Source organism: Saimiri boliviensis, chromosome 1 (genome assembly GCF_048565385.1).
Source record: "Saimiri boliviensis isolate mSaiBol1 chromosome 1, mSaiBol1.pri, whole genome shotgun sequence".
Classification (NCBI taxonomy): domain Eukaryota; kingdom Metazoa; phylum Chordata; class Mammalia; order Primates; family Cebidae; genus Saimiri; species Saimiri boliviensis.
The window spans coordinates 179,072,682-179,095,191 of record NC_133449.1 but is presented as its reverse complement, the minus strand read 5'-3'; the positions used below and the strand labels follow the sequence as shown (position 1 = coordinate 179,095,191).

Below are 22,510 nucleotides of genomic sequence, written 5' to 3'. Positions count from 1 at the left end.
TTCTTAATGATTTTACTTTTTAATCTTAGTTATATATTTAGTTTCCCAATGAGGTTTTGAAAATCATCTTTTTAGAAAAACTAGTTAATTTCTAGTTTTATCCCATTATTGTAAGATAATATAATCTGTATGGTATTGATCTTCTTGTGTTTTGTGCTGTGCTTTTTGGACTATTATATGACCTATCTGTATATATGCTCTATGCTTATGCAAATAATGCGTGTTTTCTGATTTTATTGCTTGGATCTTCAGTATATCTGTTTATACTATTGTTGATCAGTTGAGTGTTAATATTTCCAATTGCAGTTGATTTTATCTTTTTCTCCCTGCATTTTTTATAGTTGTTTCTGACATATATTTTAAGACTCTGTTTGATGTGGATGTGTTCATGATGATTATGTGTTTTTTGGTTTTTTTTTGAGATGGAGTCTCGCTCTGTTGCCCAGGCTGGAGTGCAGTTGTGTGATCTTGGCTCACCACAACCTCCAACTCCCTGGTTCACATGAATCTGTCCCAGCCTCCCAAGTAGCTGGGATTACAGGCACGTGTCTCCATGCCCAGCTAATTTTTTTATTTTTAGTAGAGACGGTATGGGGTTTTGCTATGTTGGCCAGGATGGTCTCAATCTCCTGGCCTTGTGATCCGCCTGCCTTGGTCTCCCAAAGTGCTGGGATTACAGGCATGAGCCACTGCACCCGGCCTTGTTCTACTGTTTTTATAAATATCTTATTTTATAATATCTTAACTTTGTCCTTGATATTTTTTACTTAAATTTTGTTATATTTATTTTTTATTATGCTTATTTTTTTAGGGAGACAGCATCTGCCTATGTTGACTAGGCTGGTCTTGAACTCCTGGACTCAAACAATCATTCTGCCTTGGCCTCCCAAAGTGCTGGAATTACTGGCATGAGCCACCGTGTTTGGCCTGCCTTAAATTTTATTAAGATTGCTAGGTTAGCTTTGTTGTGGTTCCTATTTGTTTGGTTTATCCTTTCTTAAATATTTCTCCTGCAGGTAGGATGTTGCTCTGTCATTTTTTTTTTTACCTGGCATAAAAAAAGTTTTTATACCAATTTGTCTTTAAATTGCAAGTTCACCTCATTTACATTATTTACAGTAATTATGGTAATTACTGTTCTAATTGGGTTTAATTTTGATCCCTTTCCCTGTTGCTTAACTCCATTCCTGCTTTTCATTCAGTAAGTTTAATTTTTTTCTATTTTTGTTCTTACAATAATTTCCCTTTAGTCTTATTCCTCAGTTTATTTCTGTATATTTCTTACTAACTTAAAATGGCTTTTTCTTCCCTTAAATATGACAGATACTCTAGCATTCTCATACATTTTTTTTTGGTGTGTTTCCTGACTCCCCATCCTTAGTGAGTGCTGGTACTTTAGATCACTTTTTATGGCTACTAAGGTATTTGACTACTTTTACCTTATCTCTTGGAGTACCTCCTATATTTTTCTTTTGATTATTCCTCGAAATGTGTAGTTAGTGGGCTTTATGTGACACTTTGAGGCTTTTGTATATTGAAAATACTCTTATCAGGCCGGGCACGGTAGCTCATGTCTGTAGTCCTAGCACTTTGGGAGGCCGAGGCGGGTGGATCATGAGGTCAGAGATTGAGACCATCCTGGCCAACATGGTGAAACACTGTCTCTACTAAAAATACAAAGATTAGCTGGGCGTGGTGGTGCGCACCTGTAGTTTCAGCTACTCAGGAGGCTGAGGCAGGAGAATTGCTTGAACCTAGTAGGCAGAGATTCTAGTGAGCTGAAATCGTGCCTCTACACTCCAGCCTAGGTGACAGAGCAACACTCCGTCTCAAAAAAAGAAAGAAAAAAAAATTTTTTTGTTTAAACTTCATATGGAATGATGTTTTGGATATAAAATTCTAAGTTATTTTATTTCAAGACTTTTAAAGTACAGGTTAGAGTCCCTTTCTTGGAATCCTAAAATCAAAGAACCAAAGGATTTTTCATAATTCATTTGACAACAATACCCAAACCAAACTTGTATGAGGCTACTTACGGATTTTATTAATCTCATTTAGTGTTAATTTTACAGATTTTTCTTCAAGATATTAGTGAGTTAAATGACGGGTTAGTGCCTTAGATGCTGTTGTGGATGTTACGTAATATGTGATACACACGCACATACCATATCATCTTTATAAAATCTGAAAAATTATTGTCTTAGTCTCTTTTGTGCTGCTATAACGAGATAACACAGACTGGGTAATTTATAATGAACCAGAAATTTATTGGCTCATTGTTCTGGAGACTGGGAAGTCCAAGATCAAGGGGCCAACATCTTGCTGCTGCAGAAGGCAGAAGGGGGAGAGAGATATCAGTGAGGCGATAGAACTTGCTCTTTTGTAATGAACCCATTGTAATCGAGCACGTAGTCTTAAATACGATGACAGCATTAATCTTTTGGGGATTTGGTTTTTAGTGCATGTTTCTTTGGGGGATACATTCAAACCATAGCAATTCTGAATTCTCAAAAAACCCCTGCTACAAGGATTATGGGTAAAGGATTGTGGATTTACACTATCCCATCCTGTATCCAGTGTCACTTTTTGTGATAACTAATATTAATCTTATTTTTTTGCTTTTGGCATTACTCTGTTGTTGTTTTTTTTTTCCCCTCGAGCCTTTGAGATTTTTTTTCTTTGATAATCTTAATTTTCTAGGAATGGGCTCTTCTATTCTTTGACTGTTTGAGCCTTTATGCTCTTGTTTTATCTTTAATTCTGGGAAGTTATTCTCATTATTTCTTGAAATGTTTTTTCTTCTTTTGAAATGTTTCATTTCCCTCCCTCTTTCTGGAACTCTGTTATCTAGATATGGCCTGTTTTTCATACTCAGTATTTCTACTTGATTCTTTTTCATGGCTTCTTGTTTTGGCTTCATATACTTATATCTCTCATTGACTTATTAGGAACACATTCTTGGATCATTCATTTTCATAATGCTGCTTCTGACGACGTAAGTTTTTTAGTAGTCGTCCTTTCAGAGTAGTTTTATGTTCTAGATGTGTCTATTTGTCGGTGTCCCTTTGGGGGTATGAGTCACTTAATCTAATAATATCTATTAGGGAATTTATGTCCAGGTTGAGTTTAAGGAGAGGAAGGACTTGGGACTCAGGTCAAGTGGCCACTGGATACCACTGAAGTGCTGTCAAGTTCTTATGTTGGCTGCTACTGCATCAGGCAAATTCTGATTGGGATTTGTTTGTAAACTCTAATAAATATTGGTTACTAGAAAGAGGTTATCTCCTTAGATTATAACCCAACTTGGTAGAAATTCACAAGGTCAGAAATTCACAACCATGTAGCTCCCCTGCCCCTTGTGGTGGGGGCACAGAGAGGGGCAGGAAGATTGAATGCCAAGAGAACGGCTCATTAGCCTGTACCTGTTTTCCTGAGCTTTCCTCCCTAAGGCTTTTGTGGTCACCGTGATTTTACCCTGCTGACAGAGATATGTAGGCTGTTGCTGCCAATTTCTGTGGCTAAGGGGGAATCAAGGGGAAGGGAAAGGCAGAATCATAAAAGGCATTTAGAGTATCTCTCTCTTAAGTCCTACCTCTGCTTCCCTTTGCTTCTGGCTCCAGGTTACTGGTTTCCTCTCAGAAAAGTTTAAGTACAGCTTTTGGTATCATCAGCAGTTTTTGTTCCTTTTTGTTGTTGCAGCTTATTGTTCCTGGAATCCAGATTTACTTCTATTTTTTTCTTCCCTACAGTTGATTTTGTTGGAAGGGACCAGAAGCCCATAACAGTCGTTTATCTTGATAGGAACTGGATGACTTCATTTGAGCCAATAAAGATAGTTATACAAGATAGTTATTCTTGAAGCACGTAAAAATCTTTAATGGAGGAGTATGGGCATATTCTTGAAGCACTTAAAAATCTTTAATTGAGGAGTATGGGCATACAAAATATACACAAATTATATGAAAATAATCTTAAGAATGAAGAGCTCCAGGCTGGCATAGTGACTTATGCCTGTAATCCCAGCACTTTGGTAGGCCAAGGTGGGCAGATCACCTGAGGTCAGGAGTTCAAAACCAAACTGGCCAACATGGTGAAACCCCATCTCTACTAAAAATTCAAAAATTAGCTGGGTGTAGTGGTGGGTACCTGTAATCCCAGCTACTTGGGAGGGTGAAGCAGAAGAATCACTTGAACCTGGGAGGTGGAGGTTGCAGTAAGCTGAGATTGTGTCATTGCACTCCAGCCTGGGTAACTAGAGCAAAACTCCATCTCAAAAAAAAAAAAAAAAAAAAAAAAGAATTAAGAGCTCTAGTTATCTATCACTATAAACAAACTACCTCAAAATTCAGTGGTTTAATCAACAACTATTTTATTATATCTCTCAATTTTGAAGGTCAGGAATTTGGGGAAGTGTTGACAGTTCTTCTCTTAAATGTAGCATCATCAAAGGCCATTCAGTGGTGTTCAACTAATAGGTGGTTAGGACTGGAGGATTCTAAGCAGCTTTATTTACATGTCTCTTGGTTTGGCTAGAAAGGCTGGAAGGCTGGCATTAATTGGGCCTATGCCTACGCATGGTCTTTCCAGCTTGATAGTTTTAGGGTAGTTCGAATCTGAGCAGAAGCTCTAAGGCTTTTTATGACGTTCTAAGATCCAATCCTTGTTCTGTGGTCACACAAGTGACTAAGGGCACCTGAATTTAGAGGAATAACCAAGAAGAACCAATACCATATAAGGTTATTGAAGTTTTCTTGTTCCTGATTGTTGCTTTTAGGAGAATGTCATTAATTCTTGGCTTAGGGAATCTTTTCCTTATCCCTCCTGTTGGAAGGGGTTTCTCTGTAGTAGAGGGATATCAGGTACTTCTTTTACAGTTCACTTTTATAATAATATTTTTCACTGTAACATTGGTTCCTAACTGGGGAAATCACACCCCAGAGGCATTTGGCAATGTCTGGAGACATTTTTGGCTGTCACAGCTGTTGGAAAGGGGTGCTCTTCATGTCTAGTGGGTAGAGGTGAAGGATGCTGCTGAGTACTCCACAATGCACAGGACACTCCCCACAAGAAAGTACTATATAGGCTGGGCGTGGTGGCTCATTCCTGTAATTCCAGTAATCCCAGCACTTTGGGAAGCCAAAGCAAGAGGATAACTTGAGCCCAGGAGTTTGAGACTAGCCTGGGCAACATAGACCCTATCTCTACCCAAAAAAAAAAAAAATTTAAGTAGCTCATCATGGTGGTACATGCCCATAGTCCTAGCTACTCTGGAGGCTGAGGTGAGAGGATTGTTTGAGCCCAGGAGGTTGAGGCTGCCATGAGCCAGGATTGCACCATTGCCCTTGCAGTCTGGGTGACAGAGCAAGACCCTGTCTCAAAAAAAAAAAAAAATTATCTGGATGAAAATGTCAGAAGCACTGAGACTGAGAAATCCTGCTTTAGAGCAATCCTGGAAAGTTGGTGTAATTCTCATAAATGAAAACTTTGATTCAGAGAGGCTGTAGAATGTCACTTATCTAATCAGTTGTGAAATCTATTTTGAACACAGGTTTTGCCAATGTCAAATTCGTGGAAATTCTACAGTACTATATATATTTTTTATGTTGAAATTAATGTATTAAGTATTTATTTATAAATACTGAGACAAGTTACCAAGTCGAATACAATAGAGATAGAATGTTAATTCACATTCTACCTCAATAGTGCTTATAAGAATCAACATAATGATAATTTAAAATAACATTATATTAACATATTTCTATATTCTTAAAAAAGAATACAGAGAAAATGATCCGTCTTCAGTTAATTACTGTGTCTGAGCTGTGGCTTCATCATTTCCGAAGTAAGAATAATGCTTCTTAGGATTAAAAAACTTAAATGAGATAGTATTTTTCCAAGTATATAGTGAAACGTATGATTAACATTAAAAATTTTTTTTTCACATCAAAAAAATCTTTATCATCTAGTTGGACTTTTCTTTGTAATCTAGGGAAATTTTCTCTGATTTTTTTTAAAAGGTAAAATATACAAAAAGAATAGAGAATCCAAGAATAATGAATCTCTTGTTTGATCATTATGATTTGTGTAAGTTTATGGACCAGAAATAAGAAATAGTCCATGTTCTTTGATAACTGGTTAGTATTTTCTGTTTATGAAATCTTCCACATCATAGTATCATTATCAAAGCTTTCTATTATTACAGGCTTTGAGTATGAAAATAAAGATCCTTTCATATACCACATTGAAAAATATTTTTCTCCAATACTGTTCATTATGATTCTGACTGTATAGGGTATACAAAAAGGCTTGAACATTTAAAAAATTATTATTTAGTAACGGTGTTATGTATGAACAAGTAGTCACAACGAGTTTATAAAGGACAACCACAGTTACTTTTGTACTGGCCAGTATACAGCTCTTGTTAACACCAGCACGTGGCAAACTTGTGGCTTAATTCATCCCAAGCCCTTCATAGCATGTCATCAGTGATAGTTGAGTGATAGCCAGGATGAATACCATCAGTTCCTCAAGTCTACACAGTGGTCACAACTCTTGTATTGTTTTGTTCATGTAGCCTCACTAGAAAGATAGTGGCCTGATAGATGGGAATCTAGGTGACTAGTGTTTCAGAGGCAGTTCAAAGCTTTGAGCAGAATGCCCTGTTTACTACCATGGTAAGTATTCATTAAAGAACCTCTGGGACTGTGATAGAAATGAGGTAGAGCCCATCCTATTGGAAAATGAAGTTGGAGAGTTGTGGAGACTTCATTTTTTAAGCAATTTAAATTTATTCATTTAATCCTCTCGTAAATCTTTGAGAAAATACTATGATAAGCTCCATTTTATAGAGCAGCAAACTGGAACATAAAAAGGTTAAGTAACTTGCTCAGGATCCTGGAGCTACTGAGTGGAGGAATCCAGAATTCAAACTTCAGCTGTGTAGTTTCAGAATCTTAAGTTCTAAACCAGTACACCATACTGCCATTCCAGATATGTGCTTACATACCAGTGTGCAATACAAACATATGATATCCATGTGGTACGGGAATCTCAAGCCAAGGAATTAAGTTAAAATTTATACCTGAACTTGTGAGGCTGATCTTGTGAATTTCTGAGCAGTAGCAAATGCAAACTGCTCTTTAAGAATGCTTGTTCAGTCTGGGTGCAGTGGCTTACGCTTGTAATGCCAGCATTTTGTGAAGCTGAGGCGGATGGATCACAAGGTCAGGAGATCCAGAACATCCTGGCCAACATTGTGAAACCCCATCTCTACTAAAAATACAAAAAAAATTAGCTGGGCATGTTGGTGTGCATCTGTAGTCCCAACTACTCGGAAGGCTGAAGCAGAAGAATCGCTTGAACCCGGGAGGCAGAGGTTGCAGTGAGCCAAGATCGAGCAAGATTGAGCCTCTGCACAGCAGCCTGGTGGCAGAGTGAGACTCCATCTCAAAAGAAAAAAAAGAATGCTTGTTCAAACAGAGAGCCCTGAACTTGCACAGGAAAAACAATTCCTATGGTAAGATAATTATAAGGAAACAGTCCAACATGAGGGAGAGTCAGACAAAAAGGGTAATTAAAAGGTTATGAATTGACTTAACAGAATAATTAGAAAACATATCTACTTAAAATGTCTAAATATAAGACTAAGATACTACAGTAGGTGAATTTGTAAAAAAGCCAGACAGAACTTATTAAAATGAAAATCATTTGGCCAGGCACGGTGGCTTACGCCTGTAATCCCAGCACTTTGTGAGGCTGAGGCAGGCAGATCACCTGAGGTCAGGAATTTGAGACCAGCCTGGCCAACATGGTGGAACCCCATCTCTACTGAAAATACAAAAATTAGCCAGGTGTGGTGGTGAGTGCCTGTAATCCAGCTACTTGGGAGACTGAGGCAGGATAATTGCTTGAACCCAGGTGGTAGAGTTTGCAGTGAGCTGAGATTGTGCCACTGCACTCCAGCCTGAGTGACAGAGTGAGACCCCATCGCAAACAAAAACAAAAACAAAAACAGAAAATTATGATTATTGAACTAAAAGACTGTCATTGTGGAGAAAATTAATGGTTATGTTAAATAGCAGAATAGAAATAGGTGAAAGAGTCCTAAATATATAAAAATAAATCTGAAACTAGAAATTCTGTGAAATTAAAGCCAAGTACAAAGACAATCCTCAAAACACCTATAGCAAAAAAAGAATTTTATATTCAAACAACCAAGAATTAGATTGACAACTTTTTTCATCAGCAACAATAGAGGTTAGAATAATATCTGCAAAGAACTCACGGAAAAGCACTTTCAACCAAGAATTCTATGCTTAGCTAAATTGTCATGCAAGAATAAAGGAAAAAATACAGTAGTCCCTTCCTATTGGTATTTTTGCTTTGTGGTTTCAGATACCTTTGGTCAGCTGTGGTCCAAAAATATTAAATGGAAATTTTCAGAAATAAGTCAGAAGTCTTAAATTGCAGCCGTTTTGAGTAGCATGGTGGAATTTTGAACCAACCTGCTCTGTCTCATCTGGAACGTGTATCAACCCTTTGTGCAGTATATCTACTCTGTATGCTACCCGTCTGTCAGTGTATAGGCAGAAACATAATTTACATAGGGTTTGGTAATATTTATGGTTTCAGGCATTCACTGAGGGGCTTGGAGCATTTTCTCTCATGGTTCAAGGGGGACCTACTGTATAGGTATTCTTTTAACAGTATATCTGGGTGAAGGATACATGGGAAATTTCTGTTTTATATTAGCGACTCTGCTGTAAGTTTGAAATTATTCCAAAATTAATGAAAACTGCAGTTTTAGACAAACAACTGAGAAGCTTGCCACCTGCAGTTAACTATTAGAAAGCACATATTGGCTGGGCGCAGTGACCCACACCTGTAATCCCAGCACTTTGGGAGGCCGAGGCAGGCAGATCACTTGAGGTAGGGAGTTCGAGACCAGCCTGGCCAACATGGAGAAACCCTGTCTCTAGTAAAAAAATAAAAAATAAAAAATAAATAAAAAATTAGCCGGGCGTGGTGGTGGATGCCTGTAATCCCAGCTACTTAAGAGGCTGAGACAGGAAAATCACTTGAACCCAGGAGGTGGACATTGCAGTGAACTGAGATTGCGCCATTGTACCTGCTCAACAAGAGCAAAATTCCATCTCAAAGAAAAAAAAAGAAAAAGCACATAATACTGAAAATTGTTTGAGTATTTCCCCCCTCCTCCCCGTCACCCAGGCTAGAGTGCAGTGGCATTATCTTTGCTCACTGCAGCTTCCAGGTACAAGTGATTCTTGTGCCTCAGCCTCCCAAGTAGCTGGAATTACAGGTACATATCATCATGTCCAGTTAATTTTTTTTTTTTTTTTTTTTTTTTGAGACGGAGTTTCACTCTTGTTACCCAGGCTGGAGTGCAATGGCACGATCTCGGCTCACCGCAACCGCCGCCTCCTGGGTTCAGGCAATTCTCCTGCCTCAGCCTCCTGAGTAGCTGGGATTACAGGCACGCGCCACCATGCCCAGCTAATTTTTTGTATTTTTAGTAGAGACGGGGTTTCACCATGTTGACCAGGTTGGTCTCGATCTCTCGACCTTGTGATCCACCCGCCTCGGCCTCCCAAAGTGCTGGGATTACAGGCTTGAGCCACCGCGCCCGGCCATGTCCAGTTAATTTTTGTAAATAAATTGGCAAATTTGGAAAAATAGTAGTCATCAGCCTCATTGTGCATTAACTGTGTGCTAAGTATTTTGTTTAATTTTCTCAGTAGCCCTTTGGCATAGGTACTATTATTTTCCTGGACACCGTTCTCCAGTTTGAAAGAACTTATTAAGGCCACAGAACGATGATGAAAAAGGACCAAACCAAGTCACATCTCTGTGGCATTTGAGAATTCCAAGAGTTAAGAGGAAAATCTTTAAATCTTCTAGAAGGGAAATACATCACACACAAAGGAAGGAAAACTGGAATGTCATCAGACTTCTCACAACTCTGGAAGTTAGCAGATACTGAAATAGTGCCTTTAAAATCCAGAGGGAAAGATTTTTTATCTAGGTATTCTGTGTTCAACTAAATGATCAATCAGTCATCAAATCAAAGGAATTAAAACATTTTCATTCTGTGTACCACTTCATAGGAAGCCATGGGAGTATGTATGTGGTTTTACAACATAAAGAACATGAAAAGAGGAAGACATGATTCTCAGAAACAGAGCATCACAACTTGAAACAGTTAGCATTGAAGCAAGAGGCTAGGAAGAAACCAAAAGAATATTTCAATCAGTACATCTATGCATATGTTCAGGTATTTGGAAATTACAGATGTTTTACAGATCTGATATAGGTACATAAAAAAACTAAGCAATTAAAAAACCTCAGCAGTTATTCAGGGACAACAAAAGATTATTTAAGAAAGGATAGGAGGCTGAGACAGGAGAATTCTCTTGAACCTGGGAGATGGAGGTTGCAGTGAGCCGAGATTGTAACCACCACACTCCAGCCTAGGCAACAGAGCAAGACTCTGTCTCAAAAACAACAACAACAGAAAAGGATAGCTATCTAATTCCAATATGCTAAGTAGTCCAAAAATTGGTAATTTGAGAAGTAGCAATAAGTATCTTATAAAAGTAAATATCAAACTGGGTGTGGAAGCCCACACGTATAATCCCAGCACTTTGGGGGGCCAAGGCGGGCAGATCATGAATTCAGAAGATTGAGACCATCCTGGCCAACATGGTGAAACCCCATCTCTACTGAAAATACAAAAATTAGCCGATCATGGTGGTGTGTGCCTGTAATCCCAGCTATTCAGGGGGCTGAGGCAGGAGAATCATTTGAACCCAGGAGTTGGAAGGTACAGTGAGCTGAGATTGCACCACTGCACTCCAGCCTGGCAACAGAACGAGACTCCCTCTCAAAAAAAAAAAAAAAGAAAAAGTAAATACCGGAAGAAACAGCTTGGTATGTTAGAAATGGTTCCCACTAAGAGATGGAGAGGCATAGGTCAGAGATTTGTCATTTTTAATAGTCTTTTTATTATTCATTGATTTTTTTTTTCTTTCTTTTTTTTTTTTTTTTGAGACAGTCTCGCTCTGTCACTCAAGGCCAGAGTACAGTGGTGTGATCTTGGCTCACTGTAACCTCCGTCTCCGAGGTTCAAGCAATTCTCGTGCCTCAGCCTCCCTAGTAGCTAGGACTACAGGCATGTGCCACCATGCCCGGCTAATTTTTGTATTTTTAGTAGAGACGAGATTTCACTTTATTGGCCAGCCTGGTCTGACCTCAGGCAATCCACCCACTTTAGCTTTTCAACGTATATTATTCATTGATCTTTAAAAAGTCTATGTGCTCATATTATTTTGAATAACAGTAAAGATTTGTTTAAATATAAGACTACATTTTACAGGATGGTTTTATTCAGAAAATTGTAGGTAGTAGGACAGAATTTTAATATGTATTGCTTGATAAACTGTATGGTGGTTCCAGTCACTGAGAACAGTATCATAGAAATAGGAGGAAAAAGACAGTAAATTCAGGTTTGCATGTTTTGATTTATGGTGACCAGGAGACTGCAGAAGAAGACTCAAGAGAGAAGTTCAGAATGAAAATACACATTTCAGTTTGTCATCTATAATACACTGAAAACCTGCTGTGTTTGTGTCACGGCATCATTATTTCTAACCCTAGGGAGCTAAGGAAGAATTTAGGGAATATGAATAAAGAGATGGAAAAGGGAGAGAGAGAAATAGAGAAGTAAGAAGAATGGCAGAAAGGAAAAAGAGGAAGATTATTAAAGAGAGGGAAAAATGAACGTGGCAGTTAGTCTCACAGAAATGGGAGGAGAAATTGGGTATTAAAGAATGGGAGAGTAGTTTTCAATGTATTTTGCTTTCCTCTTGCTTGATATTGCAAACTCTTATGTTGGAGCCAATATAAAATTCTCTCTTATGTGCCCTACCATAATGATGGATACATGTTTGATGTTAAATACTTGAGATTTGAGTGGGAAAAAGAAGATATTAGAAAAAGTTTGAGTAAACTGTGAAATATTACCTAACTACAACCTACAAAATATGAGTGTCCAAATTGAATTATAGAAGTAAACCTGGCCGGGTGCAGTGGCTCATGCCTGTAATCCCAGCACTTTGGGAGGCTGAGGTGGGTGGATCACAAGGTCAGAAGTTCAAGACCAACCTGGCCAACATGGTGAAACACTGTCTCGACCAAAAATACAAACTGGGTGTGTTGGTGCGTGCTTGTAATCCCAGCTACTCAAGAGGCTGAGGTAGGACAATTGCTTGAACCTTTGAGACCAAGGTTGCGGTGAGCTGAGACAGAGCCACTGCACACCAGCCTGGGCAGCAGAGTGAGACTCCATCTCAAAAAAAACCAAAAGCAAAAAACAGGAAGTAAACCTAAACAGAACTATAATGGGAAGATATGTTTATGATTCTGAGATAAAGCTTTCTTAAGTAAGATAAAACCACTATCTATGAAAATTGACATTTGACTATATAAGGCTTTAAAACCCTAATACGAAAGGTATAAAGAAAGTGAACAGTCATATAACAAAATACATGCAAAACCTATTTATTGAAAACTACAAAACATTGGATATGCCATGTTCTTGGATTAGAACATTCAATACTGTTAAAATATAATTCTCCTTCAAATAATTGTTAGAAAAAAATGCAATCCCAATCAGAATCACAGGAGGCTTTTTTCTGGTAGCAATTAACAAGCTTCTTCTCAAAGGACCTAGAAAATTAAAAGCAACTTTGAAAAAGAGTAAATCGGAGGACTAATCACTACCTTACTTCTAAGTCTTGTTATAATGGTACTGGCATTGGATTTACAAATGGACCAATGCAGTACAACTATCAGTCTAGAAGTAGATCTAATTATACACAGTGATTTTATTTTCATTTTATTTAACTTTTTTAGAGAGGGTCTCACTGTCACTCAAGCCGGAGTACAGTGATACAATCGTTGCTCACTGTAGCCTCAACCTCCCAGGCTCAAGCAGTCCTCCTGCCTCAGCCCCCACCAAGTAACTGGGACTACAAGTGTGTGAGACCATGCCCAGCTAATTTTTGTAGTTTTTGTAGAGACAGGGTTTTGCCATCCTGTTGCCCAGGCTGGTCTTGAACTCCTAAGCTCAAGCGGTCTGCCTGCCTTGGCCTCCCAAAGTGCTGGGATTACAGGATGTGTGCCACCAAACCCAGCCCTGATTTTCAATAAAGGTGCTAAATTAATCTAATAGGATATCATCAATAAATGAGCTAGAACAACTGGATAACCATGCTTTAAAAAAAAAAAAATTGGCCTTTATTCTGTCAAAAATAAAATTTAATTAAAAATGGATTATAGACATAAAAATTGAAAGGTCTAGAAAAAGAAATAGATTATTTTTTGCAACTTTGGGTTATATAAAAAAATTTTAGAACCCCAAAAGCACAAATCATAAGAGATAAAGCTTATGTAGAAGGCATCATCAAAGTTAAAAATGTAAACTCTTTCAAAGATGTTGTTAGGAAGACAAAGACCAGGACAAAATATTCACTATGCTTATATTGCAGAAAGGATTGATTGACCCTAAAATATATGAAGAACACAACTCAGTAAGATGACTAAATTTAGAAATGGGCAAAGGGTTGGGACATAATTACCCAAAGAAAATACATGAATGGCCAAAAAGCACATGAAAATACTTAATATCACCATTTATCAGGAAAGTGCAAATGTAAACCACAGTGAGATACTACTGTACACCAGCTAGGATGACTAGAATTAAAAAGATTGATAGCTCAAAGAGTTGGTAGGATAAGGAATAACTGGAACTCTCATACACTGCTGGCAGGAATGCAGAATGGTAAAACTGATTTAGAAGTTTCTTAATAAAGTTAAAATCATACTTAGTATATTAACCAGCATTTTCATTCCAGGTATTTACTCAGGAGAGAGAAAAACTTTTTTACACAAACACTTCTCTTTTTATTAACCACCTTCACTACTCCTCACAGAAACCCTTCTGATACAGATGCTCATAATCATAATAGCTTTATTTTTAATAGCAAAAAGCTGGAAAAACATTAATATCCATCAACAGATGAATGGACAAATTATACTGTATCCATATAATGGAAATCTACTTAGCAATAAAAACAAATGAATTACTAATGGAGATAACACAGATAAATCTTAAAAACATGCTGAATGAAAGAAGGCAGATATGAAAAAGAGTGCATGCTGAATAATTATCTTTACACGAAACTATAGGAAAGTCTATAATCAGTCATTTTTAATATAAGGAAAACTTAACCCTCCTATTTTGATAATTATATGTGCATCCATAGCTCAGCCTTTTATAACTAAGTTCAGGGAACAGTGGTTTGGACTTTGATTAACGAAGTTAATTTTTTTCAAAAGAGTCTTGTCCCACACATCAGTATCAGTTATTTCAGCTAGTTTTAGATTTCGTGCTGGTACAGCTATCAATAAGCTTTATTGATAATTTATTCTTGGTAATTGATTAATTTTTGCATTTCTGGTGGAAACCTCTTTGGCATCTGATGGAACTTCAGACCCTCTTCCTCAATAATTTTACCAGTTCTTCAAAAGTCTCTAGCAAGGGTGTTCTGCTCGGTTACACTTGATTCTGAGTTTTGCATTTCCATCTCTGATCTTCCTCAATTCATTATGATCAAATGCTTGTTGTTAGTTTTTTTGTTTTTTTTTTGTTTTAGATAGGGTTACTCTGTTGCCCAGGCTTTAGTGCAGTGGTACATCTTGGCATACTGCAGCCTCGACCTCCTGGGCTCAAGTGATCCTCCAAACTCAGCCTTCCAAGTAGCTGGGACCACAAGCGCTTGCCACCACACGTGGCTAATTTCTAAATTTTTTGTAGTTATGGAATTTTGTCATGTTGCCTAGGTTGCTTTCAAACTCCTGATCTTAAGCAATCCTTCTGCCTCAGCATCCCAGAATGCTGAGATTACAGGTGTGAATCACCAAGCCTGGCCCAGTATTAATACTTTTTTTTTTTTTTTTTTTTTTAAAAGACAAAGTCTTTCTCTGTTGTCCAGGCTGGAGTACAGTGGCATATCTCTGCTCACTGCAAGCTCCACCTCCCATGTTCAAGCAAGTCTTGTGCCTCAGTTACCCAAGTAGCTTGGATTACAAGTGCGTGCCACCACACCCAGCTAATTTATATTTTGAGTAGAGACGAGTTTCGCTGCATTGGTCATGCTGTTCTTGAACTCCTGGCCTCATGTAATCCTCACAGTTTAGCCTCCCAGAATGCTGGGATTACAGGTGTGAACCACTATCCCGGCCTGCTTTTTAAATTCATATTGCATTTAAATGTTTATCATTTAAGGCCAGGCACGGTGGCTCATGCCTGTAATCTCAGCACTTAGGGAGGCTGAGGCAAGCGAATCACTTGAGGTCAGGCATTCAAGACCAGCATAGCCTACATGGTGAAACCTCATCTCTACTTAAAAAATATAAAATTAGCCAGGCGTGGTGGTGGGTGCCTATAGTCACAGCTACTCAGGAGGCTGAGGCATGAGAATTGTTTAAACCCTTGAGGCAGAGGTTGCAGTGAGCTAAGATCATGCCACTGCACTCCAGCCTCAGCAACAGAGCAAAACTCCATCTGAAAAAAAATTATTAGAAAATACATATAAATTGCATAGTGGCCAGGCGTGGTGGCTCATGCCTATAATCCCAGCATTTTGGGAGGCAAAAGCAGGCAGATTGCTTGAGCCCAGGAGTTTGAGACCGGCCTGGCATGCCCCACTGTCCAGTTTTTCACATCAAAACATTATTTTTTCTTTGGAAGTTGACCTAAAAAGCACCTTTTTTTTTTTTTTTTTGACTGTGGGTAGCATGTTGGAATATAACTTCACTAAGTTATCAGCAGTAAAACTTGTTACAGGTAGGAAGCTAATATCTGTAGCATTTGATTTAGGTGGCAAAAAGGAAGAGGGGAACTGATGTTGGCTATTTTGAATACAGAATACCATTGCACCTTTTCTCCTCATGTTGATCTCATTTGCAAGCAAATTCAAGGAAGCTCACTAGCTGAGTGGCCTTGGATAAGCTATTTAATGAGCTCCTTCCATGATGTTACCTTTAAAAGTCCCTTCTCTTTCTAAAATCTTAGGTCTTAGGAATCTGTGTGTTGGTAAAATACTCTCTTGTGCTGTAGACCAGTCTGACCCCTTAGTTATGTGTGGAATGTGCTGAGCTGTGTTTAAAGCCATGTTTAGATGTTGATGTTATTGCAGTGTTACTCTCTTTTTGTTATCTAAAGATTTCAAGAAGTATAGGTTTTTTAAATGGTTATGTTTTAAGCAGCTTTCAGCTCTTAAAGTAAAAAAGTGAAAGTAACTATTAGTATAGTTATTATTAGCAGCAGTGCTGAAATATTTTGTGAAGAATTCAGTATTTCCCTGAAGGTGTTTACATGTAAATATGTTTTAAGTATATTTATTTTAGAAAACAGTTCTACAAAAAGGAAGTGTGTTTAGAAAAGCAAGAAGGTAGAACATGTATTGATACCACTTTCCAAAGCATGTCTGAAACATTTTAAGATCTTTATATTTACTTAACAAATAAAAATCCATGGAATTGCAAACATCCTCTTGGTTTGAAAATATATTTTGGCAGATCTGTCATCTAAATGGAAATACATAGAAGCAGAAGTTACTGTAATTTTAGGCTGGGTGCGGTGGCTTACATATATTATCCCAGCCCTTTGGGAGGCTGAGATGTGAGGATTGCTTGAGCCCAGCAGTTTGAGACCAGCCTGGGCAGCATAATGAGGCCTTGTCTCTACAAAAAATAAAAAATTAGCCAAGTGTGGTGGCACACACCTGTAGTCCCAGCTACTTGGGAGGCTGAGGCAGGAGGATCACCTGAGCCCAGAAAGTCAAGGCTGCAGTAAACTGTGATCGTGCCACTGCACTCTAGTCTGGGCAACAGAGAGAGACCTTATCTAAAAAAAATTTTTTTTAATTCACAAGGCCTTCTTAATGGGCTAGATTTGGGATCCAGGGTGAAGTTAAACTTATACATCAGTACTGAAATAATGTTAACAAGACTGTGTATTTATATTCCTACTTAAGAAGATTGGATGGAGGAATTAAGTGATACTGTTCTTTGAGCTTATAAAACTTGACAGTATTTATCCAATTCATTGGCCAAAGACTGCCACTTCCCTTGGTTTAGAATTTGGGTGAGATAAGAAATGTTCATCTCTGCTTATATAAACATTTCAGGTTCTGGATTTTAATTAAGGGCAAAAATGTAAACTTTTCTTTCTTCTGATATTCCTCATACATATGCTTAAATCTTAACACGTCGTTTTCCTATATGTTAGGGGACTTGCATTCTGGATTGTAGAATCACGGTCCTGAATTCATGCTTTGTTTTACTGCCCAGATTAGTGACACTGAGGATATGTGCATTAACTTCACATTACGTCTTCATTTGTACAGCTATACAAATTACTGTCATTTCTGTCTTTCCAGGTTTAGAGTCATGGCTTTGGAGAAAGCAAAAGGGAGGAATTTAATTTCACTTAATGTTCAGGCCTCTGTGATCGTTTACTGTGGTTGTAACTGATTTATAGCTGGCAAAGCTTATTATATGAGATCTCCTTCCAGAATCTGTAAAGAAGTGATTTATATTTAGCCACTTGGGACAAAAATGTTAGCATCTCTTTGAACACAGTCAGATTGATACATCTTTAGTCTTTGATCTTTACATTTCAAGAATGGCTCTTTTCCTTCATTCTACCACTCTACTTTTTAAACTTTATATCCATTCTTTTTGCAAACATTGTCTACGTTTGTTGACTCTGCTGCTTTCTTTCACTCACTTCTTTACCTCCTGTAATCTGATTTCTACCCACACTACTTTACTGAAACTGCTGTAGCCAGGGCCACACTGTGTTTGCTGCACAGTCTAAGGAATAGTCTTCAGTCTTTGCTGCCTCAGGAAACTGCTACCCACTTTCTCCTTGAAACAGTCTCCAGTGACACCACATTTAACTGATTTTCCTCTTCTACTTCTGATAAAAGCTAAACCTCCTTTGTAGATATTTCTTTTTCTACCCATGATTTAAATGCTGTTCTTACTCAGAGGACTCTGTTGAGCCCACTTTGCTTCTCATGATACTGTTTTCCCTAGAGACCATTCATTGCTTTAGTCATAATCTGATGATTGCAAAAGTTCTCCTTGGTATCAGATCTATATATCAAACTGTCTATTGGACATCTTCACTTGACTATTATAATAGTCTGCAAGTTATATAAACCCACTTCATCATAACTTTAGGCTAAAGAGGGAGATGTTGCCTCACAAAACTAAACTTCTGGTGCACAGGTGAAACTGATCTTAGGGATGCCTAGAATCAGAGATTCATGTCATCTTGACTTCCCACTTCTCTTTTGCCTCTGCTTGTCAGCATTATTATCTCAAAACTATCTACCACATGAGGTATAGGATATTACTGACTAAGGACATCTTCAAAAGTCAACAGCTTGGCAGTCAGAAAGAAAAAATAGGTTTAACTCTTTGTCCAACTGCAGATAGAAAATTGCCTGACAAAGATTCTGATAGATTCAGTTTGGTTTGCCACGGTGGGATGTATAGTATTTTGACCAACACACGTTCCGGTGATGGCAGTGGGAGCGGTAGCGATGTAATAGCTTAATTCACAGACGAAAGCCTAACTTAACCCCTACCCATTTTTCATGTACAGTTCTAATTCCAGTGGATAAGGTGATAATTTTGTTTATGGTTTTTGATGAACTGTACCTGCTTATCTCCTTAGAGTTCATTGCTATGTCAATTACTGTCTGAGTTGTCTGTGAGAATAAAGGACTCAACTGAAGAAACCTATATGAAAATGGTCATCAGTATTTCTTCTTGGAATTAGAATATGTGGCAGTCACGTTGTAATTAGTGATTTTAAAAAATTAACTCATTAAAATAATCCATACTTTTATAGCCGTAAAATAGGATGTCCCATGAAGGCAAAGATTTCTGTCTGCTTTCACTACTACACCTAGAACTTGACACTCAAAAAGTTGCTCAAAAATAACGTTGAATGAGTATCAGTTTGTTAAAATCTTGATTTTTTTTTCAGTGTTTACTTTTTTGGGTAATATTAATTTTAAGAAATATATTTTTCAAGAATAAGTAAAGTTAACTTTTTTTTCTTTTTCTTTTTTTTTCCCCTAGACTATCTGTTATAGTCCCTGGGTCAAGACAACAATTTTTATACCTTCTTGGTGGTTCAGAAAGGAGTCTCTGTAGAACCAGAAGCAAAGAAAGGAAACAATCTGAATTTTTCATTATTAAATTGACTGTGTAAGATACTTGACTTCCAGGAACGAAACACAGTGAAATAATAAAATTTCATCTTGTCATCACTGGATATTCATCGTATTGAGGAGCGTATTTTGTGGAACTTCCTGAATTGAGATTTGGAACCTTCATTGGTGCTCTTTTACACTGTGGACTGTAAGCATGAGTGAATTCTGGTTGTGTTTCAACTGCTGTATTGCAGAACAGCCTCAGCCTGTAAGTATGAAGTATGTGGACACATCAAGTATGTGGGGTGCTTATTAAACATACTATTGGTTCTCAAACTGAGAATTGGGATCCTAGCAGTAATTGCAAAGCAGTGCAAGAGAATACAGCAGAGAATAGTTCAGTGGAACTCAACATAGGTTAAAAAAAATAATGTTTTTAAAGTAAATACTGTATGTCAAGAACTTTGCTAGATTATTCATTTTACATTCCTGAGAGGATGTATTCTTCTGTCAACTAGCTTCTGGAGGAACAGTGAGAGAGAAAGGAGACAATAACCTGAGGTAAAACAGATGCATCGGCCTTGGAAGTCAGTTGGTGGAAGATGTGGCAGCTAGATGCCATCATATTCTTCTCAGCTTACCATCTCATTTTCCTCAGATTAACCCTCTGAGGAGCATATCATTGTCCTTATTTTTCAGTTGAAGCAGTTTCAGTTTTTTGCCCAAAGTCATAGATTATAAGTGGTACTGAGTGACTTCTTGGTGTATGCCCTGTTTTTGTGTCCTCTAATGTGTGCACATATTGTTACCTCTGCCAAAATTCTGTCCTCCAGCCTCCAAATTCCCTTCCTTCCTTCCCTCCTTCAGTCCCTCCCTCCCTCCCTCCCTTCCTCTCTTTCTCTCTCTCTCTCTCTCTCTGTCCCCCTCCCTCCCTGCTTCCTTCTTCCCTCCCCTCCTTTCCTTTCCTTTCTTCTTTTCTTTCCTTTCCCTGTCCTGTCCTGTCCCGTCCCGTCCCGTCCCGTCCCGTCCCGTCCCGTCCCGTCCCGTCCCGTCCCGTCCCGTCCCCGTCCCGTCCCCGTCCCGTCCCGTCCCGTCCCGTCCCCGTCCCCGTCCCCGTCCCCGTCCCCGTCCCAGTCCCCGTCCCGTCCAGTCCATCTTCAGAGTTTCACTCTTGTTGCCAAGCTAGAGTGCAATGGCATGATCTAGGCTCACTGCAACTTCCGCCTCCTGGGTTCAAGTTGCAGTAAGCCTAGATCACACCATTACACTCCAGGCTCAGCCTCCCAGGTCACTGGGATTACAGACATGCACCACCATGCTCCGCTAATCCTGAGGTCAGGAATTCAAGACCAGCCTGACCAATGTGGCGAAACCCTGTCTCTACAGAAAATTCAAAATTTAATTGGGTGTGGTAGCAGGCACCTGTAATCCCAACTACTAAGGAGGCTGAGGTAAGATAATCACTTGAACCCAGGAGACAGAGGTTGCAGTGAGGCAAGATCACATCATTGCATTGCAGCCTTGGCAACAAGAGGAAAACTCTGTCTGGAAAAATAAAAATAAAATAAAAAAGAATTTTCAGTAATTCAATTAGAAGCATTGTATATGTCTTCATTTATGTAGATCTTTTAATATTCGTTTTGTAAAGTTCTAAAACTTCCTTACATAAACTTACACATTTCTTGTTAGACTTGTTCTAGTTATGGCTTTTACTGTATTTCCTAGCTGGTTATTACTAGTGCGTAGGAATCTAATAATTCTTACATGCTAATTTTTTATCCAGACATCTCACTGAATGCTTGTGAACACTTGAATTAGTTCGTTTATTTATTTTTGAGATGGGAGTCCCACTCTGTCGCCCGGGCTAGAGTGCAGTGGCACGATCTCAGCTCACAGCAACCTCCACTTCCTAGATTCAAGTGACTCTCTTGCCTTAGCCTCCAGAGTAGCTAGGATTACAGGCGTGCACCACCACGCCCAGCTAATTTTTTTGTGTTTTTAGTAGAGATGGGGTTTTGCCATGTTGGCCAGGCTGGTTTCGAACTCCTGACCTCAGGTGATCTGCCCACCTCAGCCTCTAGAGTGCTGGGATTGAGCCGTGAGCCACTACTCCTGGCCGAATTAGTTTAATAGTTAGCTGAAATGCATATATCTTACAGATGTCTCCAAATAGTGACTTCTTAAATCATTTTCTATTTAAATTATTTATCCTTTTGGAATCTTAGCTGAATTTTCTAAGACCTCCAGTATAATGGTCAGTATTGCCAGTGTTAGGTGAACATCCTTACTTATCCTGATTTTTTATATAATCTGTGATACTATTAGAGATGACATTTTCAATAGTCAAGAATTCTCAGTAGGAACACTTGAGTCATATTGCCATATTGTTTTAAGTATGCCCTGTAATCTTATTTTTGAACATGTTATACTGGGTAAAAGGAACCAAGGTAAATAGGCCCTTAGTGTGGTGTTTTATCTGGTTATAGGGCTTAGGCCATTTTTACTATTTGCTATAGCTATAGGTGTTGGAGGATAAGATTTCATCTGGTGTCCTTGTTTTTGTCCTTTGTCTGTGTGTTTCTCTAGAGACTTCTTAAATAAGATCTGAGACATGCTGTTGTTTCATTTGCAATCCTTATGGTACAGGAGCCCTGTAGATGTGCTGGTAAGATGTGGAGGGGAAGGGAGACATTATGTGTTGCTATGATTATGTCTCAGTCTTTCAGCGAGCTGGTGCATATGGTCTGTGACCTACACAAAATGCTTCTCAGTTTTGTTTTTTACCCCTTAGATGAGGCAAAAAAGGGTAGAGGAGACTGGAGCTGGATGTTTCCCTTCTCCCCAAGTTGGTTTTTGGAAAAACCTAGTTGATTAGGCTCTGATAAAATAGTTTCTCTCCAAAGCAAACCTTGTTAAGAAGAGAATGCTCTGGTGTATTTTAGTATGGCTGCCCTTCCCTTCTTTTTGCTGAAACACAAATTTTTCTCTGATCTTCACATGGGAACCTGGTAGGGTTCCCTGAGGAAAAACCCACAAAGTGTAGGGGTTCCCTAAGAGTAGTTCCCCCTGGAGTCTTAAACTCGTTCACGCTGAGCATCCTGCTATTCATCAATTAGTTTAGGTTTTCCTACACTGGTACTGGATCCTGTGAATGTTTCTGCTTGTTGATTTCTCTGTGTCCACTTGCCTGTCTCTGT

The 22,510-nt window shown here is 38.5% G+C and overlaps 1 protein-coding gene across 6 annotated transcripts in view; it reads left to right on the top strand.

Moving 5' to 3' along the window:
• CDC42SE2 (CDC42 small effector 2) overlaps window positions 1-22,510 on the top strand; it is a 96,987-nt gene that overhangs the window by 48,110 nt on the left and 26,367 nt on the right. For 5 of the 6 annotated variants that reach the window (XM_039468359.2, XM_039468249.2, XM_039468339.2 and 2 more), the window contains one exon: window positions 19,240-19,581. In XM_039468359.2, coding sequence (XP_039324293.1) covers window positions 19,528-19,581 — 54 coding nt within the window. In that variant the 5' untranslated portion in view covers window positions 19,240-19,527. Of the gene's footprint in view, window positions 1-19,239; window positions 19,582-21,899; window positions 21,979-22,510 lie in introns of all 6 variants that reach the window. The other variant, XM_074381807.1, reaches the window with a different exon arrangement.